Source organism: Meriones unguiculatus, chromosome 18 (assembly GCF_030254825.1).
Source record: "Meriones unguiculatus strain TT.TT164.6M chromosome 18, Bangor_MerUng_6.1, whole genome shotgun sequence".
In the NCBI taxonomy this organism is placed as follows: Eukaryota; Metazoa; Chordata; class Mammalia; order Rodentia; family Muridae; genus Meriones; species Meriones unguiculatus.
Window position 1 is genome coordinate 72,299,879 of NC_083365.1, and position 16,814 is coordinate 72,316,692.

The 16,814-nt window shown below is 42.2% G+C and overlaps 1 protein-coding gene across 6 annotated transcripts in view; it reads right to left on the reverse strand.

Moving 5' to 3' along the window:
- Nckap5 (NCK associated protein 5) overlaps positions 1 to 16,814 on the reverse strand; it is an 888,867-nt gene that overhangs the window by 183,579 nt on the left and 688,474 nt on the right. For all 6 annotated transcript variants that reach the window (XM_060371849.1, XM_060371848.1, XM_060371850.1 and 3 more), the window contains one exon: positions 13,996 to 14,115. In XM_060371849.1, coding sequence (XP_060227832.1) covers positions 13,996 to 14,115 — 120 coding nt within the window. The remainder of the gene's footprint in view (positions 1 to 13,995; positions 14,116 to 16,814) is intronic.

Genomic DNA, 16,814 nt, shown 5'->3' on the forward strand with positions numbered 1-16,814 from the left:
TTTATCCAAAATTCATGAGAATGGAATGCTCAATAACAATTTTTTTTTTTAACTGGGGGAAAATTTTAAGGTTTCAATGATAAACATTTACTGCATGAAGTTTACTAAATCTGGTATAATCAGGTTTTCTTATGCGGATGTGAAGAAAATATAATGCCTGAATGTTGCACGCTACAAGGTACATATTTTGAATTTACATTTCAGCCACTTAGTTTATTATAATATAGTGCTGATTTGCATAACAGATTTGAACCTTCATTTGATGTTAAAAACCCCAACACTAATTTGGACACAGGACCTTCCCATCTTTCAAGTTTTCTATTCAGCCTAACTCGATTCTTCCTTAGATAAAGAGGCACAAGCACACATTCTTGAAGGTCACAGTAATGGAGAATGAAGCTAGCAACGTCGTCCTCCAGGGACTTGTTTTTCTACAGTTCTCTGTGAGTAAATCTGATACTGTTGGAAGGTCTTGGGAAGAGCAGATAAAACAGAATCAAGATAAAACATCGTTCAAATAGCATGGATATGATTAAAGTCAGATCTGGGATCCAGTATTAAGATTACCAGGCTGGGGAGATGGCTCAGTGGGTAAAGGGCTTGCACAGTGTAAAGACAGGAGTTCAGATCCCTGAGCACTTGCAAAAATCCAGTAGACTTGGAGCCTGCCTCTAATCCCAGTGCATGGGAGGCTCTGACAGGGGACTGCTCATGAGCAAGCTGGCCAAATCGCTGAGCTCTTGTTTAAATGGAGATCTGCTACCTCAATAGATAAGGGGTAGCACAATTAAGAAAGACTCCAATTGTCAACCTCTGCCCCTATATGTGCATTCACACAGGTGTACTCAGCAAATGCCACGCAGACAGAAAAACAAGAGATTAGCACTAAATGTACAACATAAATTGCTTTTCAGAACCCAACACATTATTTTTTCAAAATCATTTATTTTATTTTTAATTAGGTCTTTCTCTCCATCCCCCCCTCTCTCGGATGTGGTAGAACATGAGCAAATGTGTAAGAGTAAGAGGTCAATGAATTCCCCTTGGAGCCTGAGTTATAAGTGTTTGTAAGTCACCTGACATGGGTTCTAGAAACCAAACTCAGACTCAACTCAAATTGGTCCTTTAAAGTTAATTTGTTTGCACCTCCTAGAAGGCTTTTTGCTGTTGCATTGTGGTGATTTGAATACGAATGGCTCCACAGGCCCCTGTGTTGAGATGCTTAGTCTTCAGAGAGTGGCACTACTACCGGTCTCTAAGAGGCAGGTGTGCATTTGTTGGAGGAGGTGTGTTACTGGGGGTGGAGTTTGAGGTCTCAAATACTCTCTCTGTGTCTCTCTTTCTCTCTCTCCTCTTAGCTATTTCTCCAGCACCTGCTTTCTTTGCCATCATGCATCCCACTGTGATGATAATGGACTAACCTCTGAACTGTAAGCCCAATTAGATAGATGCTCTCATTTGTAAGAGTTGCAATGGTTATGGTGTCTCTTCACAGCAACAGAAACCCTAACTAAGACACCCAGGTATACTTTTTGCTCTGAGGACCTCCGATGGTAAACATTTCTGTTATATTTTCTACTTAACAGAATGTGATGGTTAGTGTTGCCTGTCAGTGTGGCCCCACTAGCATCACCTGGAAAGAAAAGTCTCAAAGCCTGTCCACACCAGACTGTGGGGCGGTCTTGACTCTTAGTTGGTATAGGAGGACCCAGCCCACTGTGAGTGGTGACATTCCCCACACTTGGGTGCTGAATTGTGTGACAGTGGAGAAAGTGACGAGTGTATAAGCATGCATGCATTCATGCTCTTGGCGGAGGATGTGATGATGAGCCTCAGGGTCATAGCTCAGCTTTTCTGACATGATGACCTGTAACCTAAAATTCTGAGCTGAAATAAACCCTGTCTCCCCCAGGTTGATTTTTGTCAGGGTATTTTTGTCACAGCGAGAAGTGAACTAAAACAGCACGCAGCTGTCTATATTCATCTGTTCCCTTATTTATAAAAGGGATCTTCATGTCTGACACTGTCTTTGGAGTCTGAGTTATACGTGGTTGTAAGATCTCAAGTCTTCAGGAGCACCTAGACTATCATGTGTATGTGCTAAGTGAATTTTTTTGCTGTATCTTTGTATGTGTGCATGAGTGTGTCAGCCTTGGCTATTGTTCCTATGTACTGTTCACTCTTTTTTTTTTCTGAGACAGGGTTTCTCCGCAGTACTAAAGCTCACCAATTCAGCTAGGCCTCTGTCTCCCCAGCGCTGAGATTACAAATGTTCAGCACCACACTCAGTAAGTTCTAGGTATCAAAGTTGGGTCCCGAAGCTTGCAAGGCAAGGCACTTTAGAGACTGAGCCATCTCCCGAGCCCCTCAGTGACTTTCAGTTAATGTAATGAAGTCACACGTGCTAGCTGTATTGTGATTTTTCCTGGAAAGCCTTATCAGGTATTCTGAGCACATGCATCACGCTTTCAATGAAAACCCCACCATCACCATCGCTATGGCACAGAAAGACAAGCAAGTCATAGGACAGTCTTGAACCCCAGAGGCTGAACGAGGTGTCCTTAGTGATGTGAAGCAGTTGAACTGGGAGACTCATGAAGATTAAAACCTCAAGAGGATGCACGTGAAGCCTTGTGTGACCAGCTCCCTGAAACTGTAAAGCGTTTGTGACACCTGTCCAACATCTCCACAGGGCTCTGTGGGCCAGAGCTATATACTGCTACTTTTGCCCACTTCCTGATTTGGCCCAGCATGCAGAGACACTTGATTGTAGGACATAAGAATCCCTCACTGTTTCTAGTGAGATGATGGTTTATGTTGAGCCAACTATGCTTTTGAAAGGAACTCATCCATATTTGCATGCGTGTAGGAGACTGTGAAGAACAGAAAGGCAGGTACCTCCCATATTACCTTAAAATTTACAGGAAGAGTGCTTTGGGCGAGGTGGATTCAAACTCACACTCAGGAAGAAGCGGGGCAGCATATGTCACTCTGACCAAAAACTTGCCCATATGAAACCAGTCCCCAGAGCTACAGGGAGCCAAGCAGAGATAAGCAAAACTAAACACCAAACCAAACAAAACAGAAACAGCATAAACAGTAGAAAGAACAACAAAACAGAACTCATTTAAAAAGGAGAAAAGTTTTTCCCTAATCCCTTACTTCATGGAAAGATGATATTTACATGTCTACCTCCTCTCGGACAAGCACTGCACCTGCTCCACAGGTTTGCTGGATCATTAATTCACCCAACAGTCATCAAGGTTTACTTCTGTTTATGTTAAATGTGGGAGGAATCAAAAATTCATATGGCAAGGCTTTGTCTCCCCCCACCACCACATAAAGGCCAAATCAATTAAGCATAGAGCATCCATCTCAAGATGATTTTCCATAGCAGTGCTGAGAGTCCTAATCAAAACCCAGCTTTAGTCTCTGCCCAGAAATGGGGACCAATGCTGACCATCCTGATCACTCCACAGCATTTAACCACTGCACAGGAACGGCGAGCAGTGCTGTCATCTTAATCACAGCACAGCATTTAGTCACTGCATAGGAATGAGGATGTAAAAATACAGCCTCTAATTTGCTTTAATAAAGAATAGTATGTCTGCTGAGATAGTTAAAGTGTCTGCTGTGCAAGCATGAAGACTGGAATTCAAATCCTTAGAAACCCAAGTAAATGCTGTTTGGCTCCTCTAATTCTAGCTTTAGAAGGTAGTGACTGGGATCTTCAGAGAAAGCTGGTTGGCAAAATCGCCCATATATTCAATCTCTGGCATTGATTGAGAAGAGTCTACTTCAATGAATAAGATGGAGAAACAACTAAAGATTGTTTTGATTTCATCTTCAATCTCTGACTTCAACCTTGGGACCACACATGTATGCAAACAAATGCACATAGAGCTGCACACATACACATGTGTATATATATATATATGCAAACTTGCATGTACACACATGAACAAGAAAAAGGACCAATAGTGTATCAGTTACTTCTCTTTGTTTCTGTGACCAAATACGTGACAAAAGCAACTTGTGCTCATAGATTGAGAAAGGATATGTTGGTCATGCAAGGAAGACAAGGCAGCTAGACCAGGAAATGGCCCGTCACATCACTTTCACACTTAGGAGTCAGGAAACAGACAGGAAGTTGGACCAGGCTAGAAAACCTCAATTTATGAGGTTTTCTACAAATACTACAATGTCCACTTCATCCAGAGAAGTTCTACAGTCTTCCGAGAGAGCACTACCTGCTACAGACCTCACATTCAAACACGTGAACCTGTGAGACACATTTCATATTCAAAACAACGAGCACAGAAGAATAGAATGCATTTTGTAGCATACTTAAACATACCATTCGACATAGGCTGGGACTTCAGGAGTAAGATGTGGTCATCGAGGAAGGAGGGGAAAAGAGAACCCCAAGGGCACACAGATTCAAAAAGAAGACGGGGAAGGAAGGATACAGAGGCCTTCCTGCATTTGTACAAGATGGTCCTCTGGGTTCCAGTTAAACTCCCCCCTATGCAATGAACTCATATTGAGGACAGTTTCCTCTTCTCAGACTTCTTACCCTACCAAGCTGTCTTCCTTCTCACATTGCAGCACCCCAGTGGCTTCCACACATCCCTCTGCTACAGGCTTCATCCTGGAGCACAGGCTCTGAGGAAAAGAACGTTCTTTCCCCAATCTTTAGAAGTCGTATACTTTTAGGTTTGTTATATAATTTTATAAAAATATTTTTTAAATTTTTTACTTTCAATTGTGTGTGTGTATATGTGTGTGTGTGTGTGTGTGTGTGCATAGTTACCCATGAAGTCTAGAAGAGAGCATCAGATCCTTCAAAGTCAGAATAGCAAGTTACCCAGTGAGGGTGTTGGAAACTGAACTTGGGGCCTCAGTAAGAGCAGTATATAACTGCCAACCCATCCCTATAGCCCTTATATCATCTTATTTTAAACTTCATTTTATAATAGAAATGACAGAAAATGTAGTCCATATAAACTATTAGCTAGAAGAGCTAGGTGAGTCAGTTCTGCAATAGAAAATGGCTATTGCTTAAACAAACTAGAGAAGACATAGTATCTTGAATTCAATGAGTGATTAATTTGTTATCATTTTTAAATACTTAGAAAATGTTTATGTTTCTATATGCTAAGTACGCTTAAATGCAAATTAAAAGTTAATTTTCAAAACTGTTATTTAGGCAGACAATCTTTTGTATGGTTCCTGGGCTTTTCTCTTATATAAACTATACATATATTTTGTCAGTTTTGAAATAGGTTAATTTTGCTACCAAGATTAAAAAAAAAGTTGTCATTCAACATTAAATCGTGGCTAGTTTATAACATGCTCTTTTGAAATAGTACAGAGATTTGACACTTTACTATCTAGTTTCATGTTTCTGAAGATCACAAAATTATCAAGATATTGATGCCTGTGGTTTGTTAACAGAACAAAGAGGATGACAGGGTTGTGCTGGGCTGGGATGGTGCAGCACTGTGACCAAAGAAATGGCAGGTAGAAAAGGACAAGGGAAGGAAAACCTACCATGTTCTCTGTGGACTGAAAGTATTTATGCTCAGGGCAGGGGGGAGAAAGGAAAAGAAAAATGACACCATCAAGGGTGAAGCAGGTCTATTAAGAGTCTTGGCTGCAGTTGGAAGAGGAAAAAAAAAATCACTTTCTGCCCTAACCCCAAAGATTCTTTCTCATCTTCTCTATTGGTTCTTGCTTGATCCAAGCTGTCATCTTGTCATTGAAAGTCTGACCCTGCAGGAGCTATGTGATCTTTCAACGTCCCCTATCTCACAGAGAGGCCATTTTTGGTTCTCTGACAAGTTAATATCCTTCCGGTGCTGAGTGTGTGAGAGAGTATCCCTGATGGACATTCTCCATATGTTTTCACATCTGACTGGCACTCATAATGGCACTATCGAGGCCCTCTGATGATGCTGAACGGCAGATTCATGGCCCGCAGCTCTGCCGGCCATTTCAGCATCCCCCAAATGCCAGGAAGCTGTGTCCCTCCCATACCCTGAGGATCATTCTAAATTAGACATCAGAGTTGCAGGGCAGGGCAGATTATGCCTCTGTAGCGGGCATTCAAGTAGCCAAGGGGTAGGGCTGATCCATTCCAGAAATTCATAAAGCAAACTGATGCTGGCAGAGAGGGAGCCAGGAGGTGCTCTGAACTCTGGGGACATTTCTGGTTTCTTTCATAGACTTCTTCTTGTTCAAGAGTGGTCCTGGTATACAAGAAGGGAAAGCTCCCATTGCCTTGACAGCTACAAAGCACTCTTGCCCTCCATTTCCCCTGTCCATACCGGATTTGCTGATTTCTCATATTTGTATATGTAATATGTTCTTACAATGAATTCTTATGTGCGCTTATTGTGTCTGAAGGGACACATTCCCATGCACATACATGCAGAGGCTGAAGGAGATGTTTGATGCATTGCTAAATCACTGTTCACTATGGCAACTTAAATTTGGATTTATGGTTCCAGAGGGTTACAGCCCATAATGGCAGGAACAGTGTGGCAGCAGGAACAGGTAGCAGAGAGCTGAGGGCTCACATCTTGAACAACAAGCAGGAAGCGGAGAGAATGAGTAGCATGCAGCTTTTGAACCTCAAGGCCTACTCCTAGTGACATACTTACTCTAGCAAGGCTGTATATCCCCAGTGTTACCGGCTGGAAACAAAGTGTTCACAGTCAGGGTCTACGGGAGATCTCATTCAAACCATCAAAATAAATAAACACTACATTTATTTTTTTTTCTTAAAATGTGCTGGGCCAATAGTTGGACATCCATGAATTTAATATGTAGTCCAAGACTATTATTCTTTATCCAACCCAGAAAAGATAAGCTTGGACAGACCCGACTACCAGTCAGTAGTATGGATCATGCATGTATTATAAATAATTATACTGACTGTGGAAAATGAAGAACAGAGTATTGAGAGGAGGTCTTGGCTTCAAAGAGATTATCACTAACCGAAAATGAAGCTCTGGGGAAGAACATCCCTTGGATTTTATAAAAAATTCTCCTCTGTCACAGGAAATCAGAATTCCACTGTTCTACAGAAGCCCACAACCTGGCCAGTAACGTGACACGGTTAGCTAACACCCACATGGTATTAGTGGGAACATCTAGAGAGGGCCATAGTGACTATGATGATGCTAGCAAGGGTGCTGCATTGGGTCGGATTTCAGAAAGAGGTGTGCGCTCTCCGTGAGAGCATGGCAGTGAGGAGCATGAAACACTGAGTCAAACTAGACTATTAGATTTACACACTGAAAATGGGGATGTAGAGAAGAAAAACAAGACAGGAATGTGGTCTCGTTTTATTTCTGCTGCTGTGCTAAAATACTCTAATACCAAATTACTAAATATCAAATTACTAAAAGTAATTTAGGAGAGGAAAGAGCTTTTTTAGCTTATACTTCCAGGTCCCAGTCCGTCACTGAGAGAAATTGGGACAAACTCTCAAGAAGAAGCTGAAGCAGGAACTACGGTGGAATGCTGCTGGTGGGCTGTCTGGCTCATGCTCAGCAAGCATTCTCACCCAGCCCCACACCACCTACCCAGGGAATATTGCTGCCCACAGCAGGCTAGGCCATCATAAACAAATTCACAATTGCCTATGGCCATACCACTCCAAACATACTGGATCTCGACTGAATCAATTCATAGTCAAGACAATCCCCTACAGACACACTCACACACTAATTGATAGACATAATTCTTCTGTTGAGGTTCTTTTTCCTAGGTGACCCTAGGTTGGATCAAGTTGACAACAAAAATTAGCCAAGAAAGAATAAATACAGAATTTTAAGACACTATCATCTCATCTGAAATAACAAACAAACAAATAAACAAAAACTAGTTAAAAGATGCACTCTTAAGAACTAACAACCATTATCCACACCTTGGTTCTAAGCTGTCGGACACTGTTTCCATTGGTGTGAATAATAGATAAAATGGTGTTCTTTCTATGTTTGTGACACAGATATGGACACTTTGAAATGCCAGTCAGTAAGCAGAAGAAAAAAAATAACCATCTCAGTTGAATATATGAGAGTAATAACCTATCAGGATAATGGTAACAATGGCAGAACAAGGAAGACGGGGCAAAATTAGATGGAAGGAACCTTCTGAAAATTATAACAATGTAGGCCCCTTTCTGTGACTGTACTAAAGAAATTTTGAGACATCTGGTAAATGTGTGCCTGTTCATCACTTAGAATGGACAGTCTAAAGCATGGTCGTTGGGCTTGAGAGATAGTTCTGTTGGCAAAGCACTTGTCTTACAAGCATGAAGACCTGAGTTCAAACCTTAACCACCATGTAAATGAATCCAGGAGCAGTGGTGTGCTCTTGTAATGCCAGCACTGAGAAAGCAGAGACATTGTTGATACCCAGGGCTTACTACTAATGCTACTTGTTGAGTTCCAGGCCAGGAAAAGTCCTTGTCCCAAAAAATAATGAAGATAACAACAACTGAGATTCTCCTTTGGCTGCCATATACACACACTCACACACACACCCCACACATACACACCCCACATGTACACACACACACAGAACACACAAACCCGCACATATGCACACACACCACACATACACACAGAGGCGCGCACACACACACACACAATAGTTCCTTTCAAAAGTTCCCTAAAGAGGAAAAACCAAATGGAAGCCAAACTGGGTAATGACAGTCAATTTCATTAGCTTTCCACGTTGAGCCTCTCCCTGTTAACTGGGTAATGACAGTCAATTTCATTAGCTTTCCACGTTGAGCCTCTCCCTGTTAACTGCAGCTGTGTGATTTAGCCTCTTGAGGACAATACTATGTCCTACCTGATAGGATTGTAAGACATCAGATCAGCAAAAGCTCTGAATTATCCAGCACATAATGTAACATGGTGTTTATTCAGTCACATTTTGTTAGGGCCAAGATGCGTTCTTGCATATTGACCTTATTGATGGAGTCTTCCTTTAAAACCATTTGAGGCTCTGGGATGTGGCTCCGTGGTAGGGTACCTGTCCCATGTACGCACGCCTTAACCACCACCAACAACAAACCAAACAAACAAGAAACCCGATGAACATTCGAGGAGCAGGTCACATGCAGATTCTGCAACACTTAATATGTGATTATTGCCTGTGATTTTGCTGTAGTTAGACAGCAACATTTAATAGGATCCTGAACCCCTTGATTCTGTTTGCCTTTATAGAGGAGTTGGAAACTCCTGAATTTGTTTTACAGAGATAATTCGCCAATAGCTCTCATAGTTAACTGGAAAATATTATTTGTGTAAAATTACAATATTCATTTAATTTTAAAATATTTTGGGGGCAGCTGTGTCACAATACATAATATATAGTGGTATGAGGACATCTTGAAAAAGTTGGCTCTTTTTCTACCATGCGGGTTCTTGGGATTAAAGCGGGATTGTCAGGCTAAACTATTTTGCCAGCCCCACATTATTCAGATTGGAATTCCAGAATCACTATATGTACGCTCTACGCAAACTGAGTCACTGAAATTTATCATTCTTGGTGAACTTCGAACCCAACTGATAAAAGAAAACTAGTAAACTTGACAGAGCTCTGCCACAGCTGCCAGCAGTTATGATTAGCCACTGTTGTTCTGTGTGACTCGTAAGAAGAAACAGCGGCCACTGACTCATTTAGATTTGACTATCTACAGATTCAGGCGGGATTCATTGAGATGCCAGCCCCCAACACACCAACTTCAGGATTTTATTTTCTACACTAGCTTTTTGGTTCTTTGGAATTTAGTTTGATTGTTATCAGAATAAAAGAGGGTCTCCAGAACCTGATTTACAACTACTTCTACTCCCAGAGCTATCACTGCACAAACTGGAATCAAGAGAAAGCTCATTACCAAGCTTGACATTTTAATTTTTAGGTTAGTGTTCACCAGCCACACGTGGGACAGAACTGCTTTCCAGTGGTTGATGTTGTACTGTTTTGTGTGTGACACTGAGTATCATTATGTTGCCTAAGATGCCCTTGATTTGGGATCAATGATTCTACTGAAGCTGCTCTGGCTGCTGTGACTAAAGGAAGATGCCACTATGCCTGATTACCCTGCTCTGTTTGTAAAGTTCTAGAACATGTCAGCTAATTCTTAGATCCACCCTTTAATTTTTAATTATTTTTAAATTGGCTGAGACGTACAAATGCTTTTTCCTGACACTTATAATTTATGTACTAAAATCACCATGGATCTAACCATCACCTTTCTATATTGCTTTTTTGGTGGCTACCTCAAATGGTTAAGAATCATTGAGCTGTCTGCTACAGGGGAAAATTTAACAGTTTTCTAAAACATAAAGAAAATGACTTGAAGTCCATGGGGAAGACTCCCTCCACAGTCCACAGGGAGCAGCTATAGGGTCTGTAGTTTTGGCAGCCGGTACATGCCAGTCAGTGTGCTCTACCTGTGACTTTCCCACACAGCCTAGACTCACTCTGCATAGCTACACAGGATATCAGACATCCCCACAAAACTAGAAAATTTCAGAAAAAAACAGAGCACAAAGCTTCCTTATGTTTATGCAAATTAACCTCCCAACTCTCAGGATGGATTTATTGCTTACTCATTATCCTATTCAACAAATAATCACCAAATGTCAATGGGTGAAAAGCAAGCCCACCTGGGCTTTCCTTTATCTCTGGGTGAGTACTTGCTCTCACCCAGTCCCCAGAGCGACACCAGGATACTAAGCTGTGAGTGAAATAATGAATAGATCAACTGCAAATTCATCTACTTCCTCTGAGTGTGACTATGACACACAGGTGTTAGACAGCAGGTGTTCTAGTTTCATTTCTGTTGCTGTGGTGAAATATCCTGACAAAAAGCAATTTGGGGAAAGAACAAATTTACTCAGCCTGTAATTCTAGGTTACGGTCCATTTTGTGGGGAATGCAAGTCAGAAACATGAAGCATCTAGTCATATCACATCCATAGTCAAGAGCAATAAATGTACACATCCTCTTTGCTCAGCTAGATTCCTCTATTCTAATAAAGTCCAAGGACCAAACCAATGGAATGGTGCTTCCCACAGTGGGCTGGGACTTCCCATTACACACATCCTCACAGGCCAGCCTAATCTAGATAATACCTCTCTGAGACTCTGTCCCTAGCTAATTCTGGGCTCTAACAAGTTGACAAGTAACATTAATCATCTCAGTGGTCACATTTTATGTTTGTTCTTCAAGGGACTCTTAACAGCCTTTTGGGGCTAGGTTTTGTCAGCTTGGCATAAACCTAGACACATCTATGAAGAAGGGATCTTAATTGAGAAAAAGCTTCTCTAAGATTGGTCTCTAGGTGTCTGTAGGGCATTGTCATCATTATTGACTGTGCAAGAGGGTCAACCTCACTGTGAGCCGGTGGTCCTGGGTGCCCTAAGGACGCTGAGCAAGCTGTGAGGAGCAAGCCATCAAACAGGTTTCCTCATGGCCTCTGCTTCATCTCTACCAAAGTTCCTACCTTAGTTTCTGCCCTCAGTCCCTTAATGATGGACTGCCACTGAGAGGTGAAATAAACCCTTTCTTTCCCAAGTTGTTTTCTGGACATGGTCTTCAACACAACACTAGAAAAGCAAGCTAAGACACAGCCTACCTTTAGCAAGGATTACTGATGGTAGGATAGCTCATGAATTGAAAATTCCTTGGTGACATGTGTAAACTCTGATATCTAACACCCAATGGATAGATCCCAAGGTCTGTGCATAGCCTGGTCATGTGCTACTGGAACCTATCTATGCATGTCAGAAATTTTGTGATGGCCAGCGGAAAAGCTACACTGTCTCCAGAACATGTGTTTACTCTATAAATAAACCATCAGGATTTATAAACAGAGGCTGTGTATCCTTAAACACTGTTCCAGAAGAGCCTTGAGTTAGAACATGCACAACAGAAAAATTCATGAGCAGGCAACAGCTGTTAAATGTAATTACAATATTGGATCTTGATTGTAAAACTGCAAAAGAAATGAAGCTTTTCACAAATTCAAGATCCCCATTGACAAACACTGATGGTGGTCGGGTCCAGGAAACAAAATGGAGACACACAATTTTTCCTTTGGCCTGCCAACAACTTCAGAGCCATAAATTATAAATTATGTTCCAATAGATGAAGCAGAGAGGAAATTAATTTCTGAGATGAGATCTACTTTGTATTTGAAAAGAGCTCTTCTATTTTAACTTAGGGGTGGAGTTAACTTTTGATACTGTTTTACTAACTCCGTTTCCTTGTATGAACTGCAGTTTCTCATCATTCCACAGAGGATGTTTATGTCAAAATGCAGAGAACCAATAAGGAACTCAACCACGGAGAAAATATTTCAAGGAGAATATCCTATGATGATGGTGATGTTCTACTTATATAGTGTCCAATGTAGTGGTTACCGGCTTCCTAAGGCTTCAGACTACTTGGTATGTTTCTATTAGGTCACAGGAAGCCTCTGCCTCCCAAGCACTGGGATTAGAATCTCTTGACTGGCCCTGCACCTTGCTGAGTAACTCCCTTGTCAGTGAGTTGGCCTTGTCAGTGAGCTCCAGGGATCTGCTCTGCCAGAATCACAAACCTGTGTCACAACCATTTTTATTTTTATTATTTGGGATTTTGAGGACAGCTCCCCCTGCTTTCAAACAAGCAATTTATACCCTGAATATCTCCCCAGTGCTTAGTGTAAAGATTTTAAGTGGGAATTTAAATAGCCCTCTGTAGATGGCAGCTCTGGTGTTGGCCAGTACATCCCAAAGCCAAAAGGTTCCTGGTCAACTTCAATTATCAGCCAAGCAGGCCAAACAACTTATGAGTCGCTTTTCACAAACTCTGCATGTCCCTGTGAAACCACGGCACAGCCTTTGATAGCGTAGGCCAGAAAAACTGCAGCTTGGATCAGCTTGGACCCAGTCTGAGCAAATGTGCACGTTATTAGGAGCAGTGGGGAGGAAAAGAGCGAAGGTTAACCTTCTAGCCCCCTGTGCCAATTCTTGTGTTCTCTGATATCTAACACCCAATGGATAGACCCCAAGGTCTATTCATGTGGCACTTCTCTCATGATTGGCTTCAAAATGAAACAGATGGCTTGACTTCCCAAACTGTGCAAGTTGGGAAGGTACCTAAGAGCGGAGTGGAGAGAGCTCTCAGACAGAGGTCCTCGAGAGTCCCCAAGACACAGTCCAGGAAGCAAGAGGAGCAATGCTGCACAGAGAGCCACAGGTTGCAAAAGTCCCAGCTGCCATTTGGATAATAGTGAGCTTGAAGTAAAGACGTGCTTTAGCATTTCCTGAAACTTCCCAGCTTGTCACAGAACATATGGAGACAAATGATGGTCCCCAAAGCCATCATTTCCCAACTCTATGTCATGGTTCTACTGAGCTTCCTAGAGAATGTGTTCTGTATCCCCTGTGTGAGTGTGTATGCATGTACATGTTTCTCTGTGTTCAAGTGTGTGCACTGGACATAGAGGTGTTCCTTAGGACCCTGTTCCCCTTGTTGTAAGAGACTTTTACCTAGAACACACCATTTGGCTAGACTGCCTGCCCAAAGATCCACCTGCCTCTGCCTCCCAGACACTGGGATTAGAAGTATATGCCACCACACCTGGCTTTTAAAATGTAGGTTCTAGGGATTAAGCCCAGGTGGCCACGCTCGCAAGGGAAGCACTTGAGTGACTGTGAGGTGGCACCTCTCCAGCCCAGAGGGAGGCTCACCCTCCCTTTGCCTGAGTACTCTTCAGCTCTTCTTTTTAAGAATGCAACTTTCTAAAGCAGGGAGTTTGAGAGACATTCACTTTTAATGTCACCACCTGAGACAGCCAGACACTGGGATTTTGCTACAATACGCCTTACCCCTGGGGAGGCTGGCAAGCTTTGAATGCAAGCGACTTCCTGTCAAGAGCTGTTTTTGGAAGCAGAGACCGTTTTCCACAAAAACACATACCTGGAGGAGCACATCAGATGCTGGCCTGACTCGCTGTTGGAACAGGATGCTGAGCGCTCGGTTCTGCTGTTCCAAATCAAACACTCTTGTTTTCAACTTTACACACTCCTCCCTCAGATCCTACAAAAAAACAAAACAAAACAAAAAAACCACATTGAAGAGGGACAAGAAAGTCTGACTGAAAGATATTTTTGCATATTATAACCATATTTTACATGATACTTCAGACACATTAGGGAAAAAAAAACACCATTCTACTCTTCAAAGCCCCCAGAAAAATAAGTCACGAACAACATTTCCTTCCACAGACCATTGTCTGATGGAATTGTTACGTTCAGGGAAGACCAATTGTACAAAAAATAAATAAATAAAGCACCTGGAAGTCAGAAATGCATTAATGCAGTCTGCTATTTTCGAAGGCGGTAAATCTTTGTGATATAAAGTCAATTTACGTTTCTACCTATATATTATGCTTTTTCGATGTCTTCATAAAAGCAATCATAAAGTACAAACCGCAAGGACAATAATATTTTTACAATGAATAGGGAATTGGTGAACTAAAAGAAGCAGCACGTTAGATGCAGCCTTCCGGTGTCATTTAGGGAAACGAGCTGAGATTCTCAGCCTGTGACTCATGCAGTTGCTGATGTAGTTAGTGGAAAGGGGTGACTCCAAATGGAGGTGTCTCTGTGTGCATGTGTGTGTGTTTGCACGCATTTGTGTTTCTCTGTACCTTGTTTTCTAGGGTACCATCAGGATACTTATTAGAGAAATAATACTCTTAGATCATTGCTTGATACATCATAAAGACAAAAATCCAGAAGATTTCATTTAGTTAAATGAATAGTTTTCAAGGAGCTGCATTTGAAGCTTTTTTTTTTTCTTTGTATTGTTTAGACAGCTATATCACTGACATGGACCATGCTTAGTAGGCTAGGCAGGAGCACATCTTAGAAATTCTTCTATTTTCACATCCTCAGTGCTAGGATTGCAAGTGTATAACAGCCTGCCTGCCTTTTTCACATTAGTTCTGGGGTTAAATTCCTTATGCTCACAAGCTCTGCTGACTGAGCCACCTCTCCAGGCACAAGTGAAGGCTTTTAAACTCCCCCTGTAACTGGTCTGTCCTTCAAGCTGTGGACCAGTGTTGCCTGGGACACTTTGGTCTCATTCCCAGGGAGGGAACACAGTTAGTTATCCCTTCTGTGCCAGTGATGGAGCAATCGCTTTAAGTACCGCGACTACCTCCCAGACCTTCCTGCTGCTCAGTCAGGAGCTGCTGAAGAGGGCCTTTGGGGACTCCACACCGGGCTGCCTCTCTCCTAGGCTGTCATACTTAAATCTTTGTACGATTTAATGTTGATAGCCTCTCTGATAAGATTCAAAAGTAAGGCTCAGATTCAAGGCTCATCAAAGTCTGGCCTCTTCCTACATTTCAAGGTCCATCCACTGCTGCCTTCCAGACCAATTTGCCAACTTGCTGAAGTCCAGTTTATATGTCCCTTGTTGGACACCTTCCCTGGTACCCATTATGACTGTTGTCTAGATTCCATCAAGGCCTCATTGCCTCTGCTGTAGTGCTAAGCATAAGACACTTTGTGGTGCCTTCATCTCCTTGCTATGGACCTGTCTTGTCAGCTCACTGACACACCGTGAGAGAACGAACCACAACACAAGCACATTGCTTTCTTTACTCTCTCTTACTCTATCTTTTACTGCACCATGCATACAGCAGGGACTTAATAGATGCTTGTGTTTATTTATTGTGTTTCTTTTAATGTTGTTAGTGGTGATAATGTTTCAGCATCCCTCAGTAACCTGCATGGGCCATCACACACTACAGCACTGGCTCTGCTAATGGGGGACACCGCGTGTCCTTTTCATCTCTTCTAGTTAAATGTGTGAAGCCCATGCATAGAACAGTTTTGGCTGATCTGTGTGCCAAACTATGGCTGGAATGAAGACCGTGGGAAGACAATGCAGAGGGCAGAAGCAGAGTGTGTATTCTGTACAGGGGCACGCCACCATTTCTTTAAAAGCATTCAGCCTCTGCTTATCACATATGCTAATTTCTGTTGCCAGCATGAACACAACACTCTCTGCTCCCAACACTAATTGTTTTCACTACTACTAATTAAGTAATTAATAAAAGCTGACTGTGGGGTAGATAAATATTAAGAGTGCCTATTGGCTGGGAAAACACAAGCATTCTGACTTGCAGGAGGTGAAAACAAATGCAAACAGAGGTGCCAGTTTGAAAGGAGAAAGGGGAGCTGGAAATTGCCCAGCAGCACAGATGCAAAACCAACCAGCTCTTCAGGTGGGTAAGATCACAGAAATGAAGACATCGTCTCCTAAGTTTATTGTCATTGTTTTTAGATGGGTATATGACAGTGTATGGGTCTAAGCGTCAGAGGACAATGGGAGCCATTTCTCTCCTTGCACTAAGTGGTCCTGGGAAGTGAATTTCGAGGTCAGCAGGCTTGGCAGCCTTTACTCACTGAGCCATCTCTCCAGCCTCTACAAAGAGTTTTTATACAAACACTTGAATTCAATGGCCACTTCTATCATTCAAGGAGCATCGAAGGTTAACTAGTGGGACCACGAGCACAGGCAAGGAGCCTGATGAGAGTTTGGTTGCCCAGCCCAGCACATGGCAAGGGGAATGAGAGGTGTGATATCAGTCACTGACAGAAACTGAGCCGCCGGCCTGAATGTTTACAGATAGGAAAGGCCTACCTGTGTGCTCTTGAATTTTTTTTTTTTTTTTTTACAATGCTCACAGAACCTGTGAGTAGCTACCCTATTAGTTACTTAAA